The 12,194-nt window shown below is 44.1% G+C and overlaps 1 protein-coding gene across 3 annotated transcripts in view; it reads right to left on the bottom strand.

Annotated features, from left to right (window-relative positions):
* Nucleotides 1-12,194, bottom strand: part of LOC115157344 (1-phosphatidylinositol 4,5-bisphosphate phosphodiesterase epsilon-1) — a 75,419-nt gene that overhangs the window by 19,081 nt on the left and 44,144 nt on the right. For 2 of the 3 annotated variants that reach the window (XM_029705521.1, XM_029705530.1), the window contains exons 5-7: nucleotides 3,373-3,689; nucleotides 632-777; nucleotides 199-460 (exon numbers count right to left, since the gene is read on the bottom strand). In XM_029705521.1, coding sequence (XP_029561381.1) covers nucleotides 199-460; nucleotides 632-777; nucleotides 3,373-3,689 — 725 coding nt within the window. Of the gene's footprint in view, nucleotides 1-198; nucleotides 461-631; nucleotides 778-3,372; nucleotides 3,690-8,940; nucleotides 9,145-12,194 lie in introns of those variants that run through there. The other variant, XM_029705538.1, reaches the window with a different exon arrangement.

Genomic DNA, 12,194 nt, shown 5'->3' on the forward strand with positions numbered 1-12,194 from the left:
CAATAAAAGGTGGCACTACAAAGGTAAAACAGCAACTTGATGTAAAGTGTACACGGTCAAACTGCTCATCTAGGAAGAGCCATCAAAGCTGTGTTAAGAGCTTCAGAGTGATAGCAGGTGTTGTCTGTCCACCTAGCCTTGTTCACCCACTATGCTACAAGCCTGGCATGCAAGCTTGGGCCTGGCCCTCTTCGTTACCTCTAGTGAGTCCTCTGGCGAGTCGTGCGTTGAGTGGCGCAGGCTGATAATGCTGGCGGCCCCGTCCAGCGCGTCACTCAGCTCTTTGAGGAAGACGCCACAGAAGGGCACTACCTTGCACCCTGGGATGTTAAGGGCACGGTTCAACACTTTCTTGTACTCGGACGAAGACTCGTGCTGCGCCATGGCATCTTTCAGCCTGCGCATGGTCTCAATGTCCGACTGCTCCATGAACTGCCACATCTTCAGTACTTTACGAGACCTGGAGCAGAGAATAATTCCATGTCGATCTAACACACATCTTACTTACATTAGGTTTAGCAGAACAATTCTGAATTAGGTGCAATCTGAATAATGAAAATTGACATGTGCTGTAGGATTACAGCCGGTTGGAAGTGAGGCGTGTAAGAAATGTGTCTGGAGGACCAAATACCGTAGTCCAGCCAGGAACTCCATGACGGCGTTGTAGTTGCCCATGTTCCAGCAACACTTGGCCACGTGGACCAGGTAGGAGAACACCGCTCTCTTCTCCTCCATTGAACTCGCAGTCAGGATCAACCAGGTCACCCACGAGCTCACCTGTTAGAGGCAGCAACTCTCACAGTTACAACATCGTCTACTTCATGACCTGCCAATGCTCCGAAACAGCCAGGCTGCGCTTGAAATGACACGGTAGTCCCTATATAGTGCACTGCTTTCATAGGGCTCTGGTCAAAAGTTGAGGCACTATATAGGGAATATGGTGCCATTTTGGAAACACCCTTATAGTGAAAGGACTAGTGTTTCACACTGGGCAGGTCAATGTTCTACACAGCATCGACAACACCACCATTTATGCTGATCTCAATGAAACGGAATTAGGCCTTATTTCAACCCAGGTTTAGCGGTCACCATCTCTAACTTAACACGAAACAATGCTGGTAGTCGGCTCTACAACAAGTTATGAAACCTCTTGATTGCATCAGGTCTGGTTTGTTGCATACATCCAACCAAAATAGTAGCGATAAGGGTTTATCCAAGTTCAGGCAGAAACCCTGGACTGGACATAACAGTTGGAGCAAATATTTGCCCACTGTCGTGTTGCGGCTAACCCCCCCCCCCCCCCCCCCCCCCCCCCCCTCTAAAACAATGAGGGTTACATAAACAGTTCCACAGGCAGGTTCCTGATATTGCAGTCAGTCAGATCTGTTCTGTTCCTATGGGAGAACCAGTCATCAGAACCAGGGCCAGTCAGACTCTCTGCCTCTCTAAAGTCATCCCTGTAAGCATTCCTCTTGTTGCTCTGCTCGGCTGTCTACAGTTACAGATGTAGGATCTGAATTTGAGCCTGCTTGCTACAGCAGGAAAATAATCCTGCAGCAACAGGAAATGTGAATTGTTTGGGAACTATAATTAATGGAAATATCTTGTAGGGGTTGATTCATTTTTCCTTAGGGCAAATCAAGTATGACATTTTAAAGTGGAAATTAAAATCTTTAGAAGCCTTCTTAAACATAAACAACTTTGCAATTCCTGCTGTGCAAAATTCTCAGCAACACAAGAGCAATCAAATGAAGAACCTACATCTGTACACACCCAGAGAGAAGCCAGTAGGCTTAAAAAAACAACATAACACAGATCCAATTACTGGGTTATGTAAGATGTAAAGTGGGGGGGCAGGGGGGGACTTCAGTTTGATTCCCTCCAGAGAGAAAACTTCAGACACTAAAAGTTACAGCGCCATCACAGACACATAGATATCATCCTCCTCCTCCTCCCTTAGTTTCCGAGAACGACTGACAATGAGAGACGGCACCAAAGTGATAGAGAGAGAAACATGACATTCCACTTCTCCCTCTCCCAAGTGTCTGCAGTACATGACTATTTGAATCCAGACTGTGTTACATTACAGCTATGTCCCTCAGCGCTATAAACATTGTCGGCGGTGGACATGAAAGCACTGGTAGGCCGTAGATTAGAGGCAGGTGCATATCTGTCAGAGTGGCTGATATTCTAGACGGCACGACTCCCGTCCTCCCATGGATGAGTCCATATTAAAAAGGTGGGAGATCAGTCGGCAGTGATCTAAAATGGTCTCTGCCTGTTATGTGGCGTCCCTTTGATAACGACACATAGGGGTTACATCAGAATGACAACCCCAATCCACTGGAGTAAAAACCGAACGGCACTCGGATTCCAATATGATATAGTATAAATCAAATAGGCTACACAATAACAATGGAATTATAATTCCAGGAATAAATCTTTTGGTGAGAATGCCAATAACACCATTTGACCAGTGATCAAAAACATACAACGTGCTTACAATCTTGTTTTCTTTGTCAAGGTTCAGTTTCCCCATGATGGAACGATGACATAATCAAGGTTGACAGAGTTATTACAAACTCACCACACAACCATTTTGTGTTTGTCAGAATGAACAGCTCCAGACAGCCATTTCAACTCAAACAGCCTGTCCAGTTTCTCTGATCCAGTACGTGGAACTGGGGCACAGCAGGTAACCACACACATAGTGAGTCCATCTCTACCATGCTGAGGAGGTTATGTCAGACTCTCTGTCTCTGTTGAGAAGAGTCACTCATTTGATTGTAGCTCCGCCACATGCCCAAAAATGGTTAGGATGCACATTTGGGGAAATACAATTCTCACTCTCCTCTCACTTAATAAAAACCAGCTGATGTTAAGGCATGAAACTTAAAGATGACATCATTTCCACTCTCCTCCGTGTGCTTGGGACTGACCTCATTCCGAGATGTTTTTCTTAATTGTTTATTCTCAAAGTCAATCAGCGTAGAGGGCAGCTCAAAGGGCTCTGTTCAGGAGTGTAATTTGACACTAATCACCGCAAGTGTGGGAAACAAACTGGCAGAATAAGACCATCAAACACAGTACACCACCGGGTGGTCAATTCCACAAAAATAATAACTAACAATTAACATTACCGTCAAGTGAGATCTTTAATAACCTTATACCGTAGGGCTCTCCAATCCTGGTCCCGGACAGCAACAATGTGTGCAGGCTTTTGTTCTAGCCCAGCATTAACACACCTGACTCAACTAATAGATGAATCATCAAGACCTTAATTCAACCCCATCCTGTAGATATTTAGGACCAGGATTGTTACTAACCACTCAACGCAGTCACATTAGTCCATCCTCTCTTCACCAGTCTCACCTCGTTGAACCGCGTGACCAGGTCCTCCACAGTGTTCCTCTGGGTCTGTATGGGCATGGCCGGGGCCGACAGCGAGGCCTTGAGGCTGGGGTGCAGGCGCCTGCTGCAGTCGGGGCTGCCCAGGTCCCTGGTGAAGAAACAGATGTAGTCCAGGGGGAAGACGCGGCGGTACAGCTGCTGCTCCTGCTCCGTCAGGATGCTGGCAATCTCCTCGGGGAACTGGATCAGGTGACGCAGCTCGACCAGCTCCTTGCTGATGCCCGTCACGTTGGACGGGACCGTGCTGGACGCCGACATGTTGCTGCACAGCTGACGCTCTGAGAGAGACAGACAGGTGAGAGATGTACACAGTAAACTAAAAAGTATCCTCCAACGTCAATTCCCAGGTAATATTAAACATGGTAGGAAAGCTGAACCCCGCTGCTTTTCAGAATACAAAACACGTCGAAAACAAACTCCCTAGATCAGACATCAAACTTCTCAGTGACTCCCACATTTCCACCCGAGTGGCAGAAGTGCGTGTTTGGGTTTTCGTACAGGAGCCATTAGCCCCGTTTCCAGTGTGTTTACACACCCTGAGAACACACACACCACAGCTCTGCTGTCTCTGCTCAGAGATAAATGGCTGTGTGCTCTGTTGGTATGGTGGACCGGGGGACCGGTGCAGAAATACCATAAATACAGGGAATTAGATGCCCCTCTGGACATCGTCAGCCCTCAGCCGCCACACACCACCGCTGGATGTCCTGGGAAACCTTTTGATACGTGTGCCAGGTAGCCATGGCTACCGCAATAACTGGTGGCGAGAAAATAAATAAATAAATCGGCCATTTATATTGGTTGATTTGTGCATCCGGCGCAGTCTCTCAACTGCTCTCGGTAATGAACATTGTGTGCGAGTGTGGATTTGTGTGCCGTTTACATTGTGAGATTGACGCGATCTATCATGCTGCGGCCTAGAGCGGAGTCTATCTAAACACAACATCCCGCAGACTGCACTAGGACTTGTGGTATAAAAAAAAATAAAAATAAAAAAATGTCTGACTTAAAAGGGACAGTTCAAACAATAAGAAAAAGGGACCATCCCGCCACTGTTTGGGTAAACGGCTGAGGGATGGCGATGGAGAAATGTAACTACTCAAGTTCATAGACTGAGCTATGGATGAAAGGACTGACCATCTATGAGATCAAAATGACAGTTTTAACCCTGTTTTGAGGCTGTACAGTGTTTGTTTAAAAACACTGGAGTAAAATAATCATGTGTTTTGGATTCTGATGGAGTAAGATAGTTGAACAAAGCTTATAAGGCATTTATAATTTGGACCTTTATTCTTCAAGAATAAATGGCTACATATCATGAATTTAAAAGTGTAAAAATGGACATAGCCACTGCAGATTGCCCCTTTAAAATGATACTAACCCCGCTTTATAGCCAGAACATAATCAGAAAATTCTAGAACGCCGTAAAAGCAGAACATAAACAATAATTTGATTAATTCTTCTTATTTTTAGAACCTTGATAAAGGGGCCTCGGTGTTTTATTGGGCCCCCATATTACAGTTGAAGCTCAAACATGGCCATTGACCATATTAGCCATTTTATCCTTGTAGTCAATAACACTACCTCTCCCTTAAACAAGAGCAGCATTTGTTTTGGTTTTATAATGCTATAAATCATTGACTTCTTATCAAGTTAACATCTCAAAACTAATTTTGAACATTTCATTTAAAAAGGAAAAAAACCTGTGCGGCATATGGTCCTGGAAATATTTCCAACAAATCAACGTCTGTTATCATCCATCTCCAACATCTGCTTAACGTCCTCTTTTTATGAGCTACCTTTTGAAGTGGAAATAAATTGCATTTGATTATGTAGTACAATAGTCCGGGGCTAAGTGTCTCCCGCTCCCTAATCTTTATGCATGATGCCCTACTCAAAGCACAGCATAAGCCTTGCATAAACGCCTGGTAAGCAGGGCTCATGGGAGAGTGTCTGCAAAGATCCTGTTTTAGAATAGACCCGGTGTCATCCTCCCTATTCCTATATAGTAGTGCACTAGGTTTGGCCAGGTCCAATAGGGCTCTGGTAAAAAGTAGTGCACTATATAGGGAATACCCAGGCTGCCTAGGTGGCTGGTCCAGGCTGTAGCCTAATGTACATCCTGCTGAGGAGACGTCCTCTGTGATCACACTCGGCGTCAGCCTGTGTCACGGCCTGTACAACAATAGACTTCAGAGCTGTATTCAGGGTGCTTAAAGGCCATAGGTCAGACCCTCAGGAAAGAGAGTCAAGACCTGAGTCGAGAGAGTTCTTTCCCTTTGCCCCGCTGTGGTATTTCCTGAGGAGCAAGTCGGTAGGATGCTTATTGGCGTGACGAAGGAGAATAACAGAATGTAAAACCATTACAAAACCTGATCAAGAGAAGCTTGCAATTACTGTAGCTTGAGCCATGCCATGCTGAATCACCTGGCTATTTATACTGACATGAGCAGAGCACAGAACCTTTAACATGTCTGACGTTACTCACTGCTGCAGTGATGACAATCACAACTACAGTAGGGGATGAATCAAACAGCTGCACCAAGTCAGAGATCATTACTTTATTTATCCAAAACCAGCCCGGTTATACACACATTTCTTTATTATGAGAAACTGACTTTACCCATATCAGTCTCATGACAAGGACCTAACACAATACCCCAAAACCTTGTATCAATCAGCATTTATAAAGCCCTTTTTACATCAGCGGATACAGACTATAACCACGGTACCTGACCAGAGTCTCTCTAAAGCCCAAACCACACAACAAATTCATGACATCAAAAATACTGGTTCAAGTCAACAAATCCACATCATTCAAAACAACATTGCAACAGACTGTAGAGGAACAGAAGTCTGTCCTTTGAGCTCGAAATAAAACATGCCATTACAAACCAGGACATAATGTGACCAGCCAGTCCTGGTAAACTAGCCACGGACAGAGACAGGAGTAGCACCAGCCTGTGACAGCTCTGGAGACAGAAACTCTGTGGAGACAAGTGACAACCCACAGGACTAGGCTAGCTATAGAAACTGAAGAAATCTAATCACACACACTGCTAAGGCTAAGGCTGCTAAGGTGCAGGCAGATAGCTTACTGATGAGTGAAGAGAGCCTCCACACACTCACAGTATAGTCACCGTATACTCCACACACTCACCGTATACTCCACACACTCACCGTATACTCCACACACTCACCGTGTACTCCACACACTCACCGTGTACTCACCGTATACTCCACACAGTCACCGTGTACTCACCGTGTACTCCACACACTCACCGTGTACTCCACACACTCACCGTGTACTCCACACACTCACCGTGTACTCCACACACTCACAGTATAGTCACAGTATAGTCCCACACTCACAGTATAGTCACAGTACAGTCCACACACTCACAGTACAGTCACAGTGCAGTCCACACACTCACAGTACAGTCACAGTACAGTCCACACACTCACAGTACAGTCACAGTATAGTCCACACACACACAGTATAGTCATAGTATAGTCCACACACACACAGTATAGTCATAGTATAGTCCACACACACACAGTATAGTCATAGTATAGTCCACACACACACAGTATAGTCATAGTATAGTCCACACACACACAGTATAGTCATAGTATAGTCCACACACGCACAGTATAGTCATAGTATAGTCCACACACGCACAGTATAGTCATAGTATAGTCCACACACGCACAGTATAGTCATAGTATAGTCCACACACGCACAGTATAGTCATAGTATAGTCCACACACGCACAGTATAGTCATAGTATAATCCACACACTCACAGTATAGTCATCGTATAGTCCACACACTCACAGTATAGTCATAGTATAGTCCACACACTCACAGTATAGTCATAGTATAGTCCACACACTCACAGTATAGTCATAGTATAGTCCACACACTCACAGTATAGTCATAGTATAGTCCACACACTCACAGTATAGTCATAGTATAGTCCACACACTCACAGTATAGTCATAGTATAGTCCACACACTCACAGTATAGTCAACACACTCACAGTATAGTCATAGTATAGTCCACACACTCACAGTATAGTCATAGTATAGCCCACACACTCACAGTATAGTCATAGTATAGCCCACACACTCAGTAGTCATAGTATAGTCCACACACTCACAGTATAGTCATAGTATAGCCCACACACTCACAGTATAGTCCACACACTCACAGTATAGTCAACACACTCACAGTATAGTCAACACACTCACAGTATAGTCATAGTATAGTCCACACACTCACAGTATAGTCACAGTATAGTCCACACACTCATAGTATAGTCATAGTATAGTCCACACACTCACAGTATAGTCAACACACTCACAGCATAGTCATAGTATAGCCCACACACTCAGTATAGTCATAGTATAGCCCACACACTCACAGTATAGGCATAGTATAGCCCACACACTCACAGTATAGTCATAGTATAGTCCACACACTCACAGTATAGTCCACACCTTCACAGTAGTCAACACACTCACAGTATAGTCATAGTATAGTCCACACACTCACAGTATAGTCATAGTATAGTCCACACACTCACAGTATAATCATAGTATAGTCCACACACTCACAGTATAGTCATAGTATAGTCCACATACTCACAGTATAGTCATAGTATAGTCCACACACACACAGTATAGTCCACACACTCACAGTATAGTCATAGTATAGTCCACACACGCACAGTATAGTCCACACACTCACAGTATAGTCATAGTATAGCCCACACACTCACAGTATAGTCATAGTATAGCCCACACACTCAGTATAGTCATAGTATAGTCCACACACTCACAGTATAGTCATAGTATAGTCCACACACTCACAGTATAGTCATAGTATAGCCCACACACTCACAGTATAGTCATAGTATAGCCCACACACTCAGTATAGTCATAGTATAGCCCACACACTCAGTATAGTCATAGTATAGTCCACACACTCACAGTATAGTCATAGTATAGCCCACACACTCACAGTATAGTCATAGTATAGTCCACACACTCACAGTATAGTCCACACCTTCACAGTAGTCAAGACACTCACAGTATAGTCAACACACTCACAGTATAGTCAACACACTCACAGTATAGTCATAGTATAGTCAACACACTCACAGTATAGTCATAGTATAGTCCACACACTCACAGTATAGTCATAGTATAGTCCACACACGCACAGTATAGTCCACACACTCACAGTATAGTCCACACACTCACAGTATAGTCATAGTATAGTCCACACACTCACAGTATAGTCATAGTATAGTCCACACACTCACAGTATAGTCATAGTATAGTCCACACACTCACAGTATAGTCATAGTATAGTCCACACACGCACAGTATAGTCATAGTATAGTCCACACACGCACAGTATAGTCACAGTATAGTCAACACACTCACAGTATAGTCCATTCCATAGGACAACAGCACTGAATCCTGTCTGTCTCTAGACAGTTTCATTTAAAGCCCACTTACTGATCAGCTTGAAGTCCATCCTGTGGGAGTGCTTCATGGCTGAGCTGCGGACGGCGGGAGCAGCGCTGTCGTTAACGTTAGCTCCGTGGTTGTTCACACAGCACCGGCGAGGTGTACTTGTCCACATCAGAGCAGCTCAGGAGCGCCAGCTGCTCTCCAGCTCTCGTTGCTCCCCGAGCTGACACACTACAAACCTCACAGCCATGCGCCAGCAACGCCTGCAGCCAGCCCCCCCACCTCCAGCTATAACACCCCACAGAGAGACACCGATAGCCCCAACACTCCTCCCTCCCCCAGCTCCTCTCTGTGAGGTCAGTTTACATACACATGAAGGCTATACATGTCCCTCTACAGAGGGGGAGTCAAGTATCTAAACATGTAGTCTGAAAGCCAAAATATGACTCATTACAAAGTGGAGGGAAATCTCAGAGAAAAGGAGTGTACCATTGATTTACTGGTGGTTGTAAAATGGTTTTCAGATAAATATTCGGATAAAGCTTAGTCACTCCCCAGTCCAAAGGAACATTTAAGTCTAACAGAATATCAAGGTAATACTCAGTGCTGCCAGAATACGTGTGGTAAGCTGGCATTTTCCCCAGCACTTTTCACTAAGGTGGGGCAGCGCCTCACCTCTTCTGATTTAGTTTAATAAAAAAATATTGACGCTAACGTGTTAAAAAGAAGCGCAAAGTGTTTTCATTATTATTTTTTTAACCAAATTCCCTCATGACTGGTCAACTCACGCACAATTTCTCTGTCCATCACATCGGAGTGCTGCTGCAGGCTCTGTGTGTGTCTTGAGAAATCAGATTTAAGGAAATTACGCTCTCCACTTTCCTCTGGTAGCTTATTTATTTAGCAAACGTGACAACCACACATCCCCCGCAGTTAGCGGTTTTCACAACCCCAAAATAAATGAATATACTATTTATTTATTACTTTGGGGGGGTGGGAGGCTTGCTCAAACCCTTGCATGATGCCTTGTAATACGCCACTGGTGATAACACATCACTCACATTACTACGCTCTGTCCCTCTGGCCAGGGTAAACAAAGCGCTAACATTAAGTATTTATAGCCCATTTATTTGTGTTAAGAGAAAATGTGAATGGGATCAAATTTGGTTTATTTTCAAACTTAGGCTGACTAGGCTACCTAGACGATTTCAATACAAAATGATTAACTTGAATTACTCAATAAACACAATAGCTGACAGACTGATCATTTTTTTATTAGGCCAACAGTTGCATAGGGCAGGCCTACACAATGCAAACCTGCATGAAGCAAGCTCAGCCCGGTGAGTGCCATTGTCCAATCATGTTGCTGGCTGTCTGTGCAGAGGAAACCCCCTCCCTGTTAGTCTAGCTTTAAAAAGAAATCCATATGAATTCATGTGAAACAAGTACAGGTTGCCGCAGTTTGACAGGGTTTTCATCCTCCCCAAACCCAGGAGTTTTTCCAGGAGATTTTTTCAAACCATGTGACCGGATGACAAAAACTCTGGTCCCATCATAGCCCATACTAAAATGTTTAAGAACTGATAAACACCTTCATACCATATAAAAGGTACAGTTTTACCTGGATAGGCTACCAGATAAGGAAAAACTCTTGGCCCCAGGTTTTTTGTTTTTGCCCCACCACTCAGGGACCTGTGGTGCCATCCCTGTAAGGCATAAGGTCATACACCATTGACAGCCTTAAAAACTGGAGACTTCCCCTAAGCTTCCACCGCCATGTCGCCAAATATATGGTTCAAACACACAACATATATCAACAGCCTGTTGGAAGGAAGCCAAACAGTATTTCCCTTAATTAGTCATTTAAACCACATTTAGACAATGTGATCTGTAGGACAAAAGACTTTAAGCTTCACCCATTTCAGTACACAAACAAAAAACTGAACACGGCTTTTCATAACATGACTACTCAAAAGAGGACGAAAGGCTTCATTGTTTAACCCACACCTGCTTTTTGTCCACAAGCTGTCTGACAATGCAATAGCTAGCCTATCGCAGTCACCGCGCAGCAGTTCAACATAAACAAAGCTAGCTGACAACCTGGGCTTACACGCAGCTTCTCTAATCTCTCGCCGTGTGGGTCTGCACTTCAGACAAACAAGCACTTTTCATTCCAGCATACTGGTGGATCTCGCTGTACTTTGACCTGATCTTGACCTGGCTATTCCAGTCAGCATTTTTCTAAAGCCGTTATTTGTGTTTGCAGCTGCCAGCATGTCACCCTCAATCCTCATAATAATAACGACGAGGGTGACGAGGGTGGTTTTGAATGTCCTCCATCCACATACAGCACTGACGTCACCGAGTCTTTCAGTCATCGGAGTGCCTCTGAACATCTAAGTTTGAAACACCTTTATCAAGTGTTCGAATGCTTCTGATCATTTGGCATGATCTAGAAATATTTTATTAAAGTCATAAGCCTTCACAAATGCCAGTCATAAAATGATATTGTTCCCATCTCTAAATAAGTCGCTCAATAGCAATCTACACCTTACTGTATCTGTTCTCTACTTATTACAGTAGATAGACACAGTAACACTGTTCTTGGCTGGAAGACTAGTACAGCATTTTAACATTAGTGACAATGTACTGAAGAGAACATGACAGTAACAGTATGTAGCCCATTGGAAGAAGGCAACAAAGAGGAGAAGACGGGTGGATCTCAAAACAAGCCTCTCTGACCTCACCCTTTGAACAAAGGGTTAATACAATGTTTTCATATTCCAGAGATGAGAACAAGATCGCTAGGTGGTGATGGACTCATCCACTGTGTGTGGTACAGTCCCAATCACACTCAGCCTCCACTTCAAACAACACAAACCCCCGAATGACGTTCTATTATGAAAAGACTCTTCACAGATGAAAACATCAACTGGACTCCTGAGGGAGACTACCGTATATAGAGATCATCATCAATCTGTATATCAAAGACGACGGATGTGTTTCGGACCAAATGTTCTTATTTATCAGAACCGAGTCTGCAAATCAAAACAGAGGCAGGTAGAGTCTACATGTATTCTGCGGGCTTTGACTCAAAACCTTTCCTGTGGATCATACTGTACAAATAAGAGAAGTACTGGAGTAAACTGCTATAGTTTCTAAACCTGCTGGGTGAATACATTCTGCAGTCCATAGCATAGCCTAACATCGGGGGGTCTCTTTCTCCTTATTTACCGTCTCAATCCAACCTCGCACGACAGCTACCGGCATCTCAATCAAGTCCTACAAAAGGGCTCCAT

This window comes from Salmo trutta, chromosome 2 (assembly GCF_901001165.1).
Source record: "Salmo trutta chromosome 2, fSalTru1.1, whole genome shotgun sequence".
NCBI lineage: Eukaryota > Metazoa > Chordata > Actinopteri > Salmoniformes > Salmonidae > Salmo > Salmo trutta.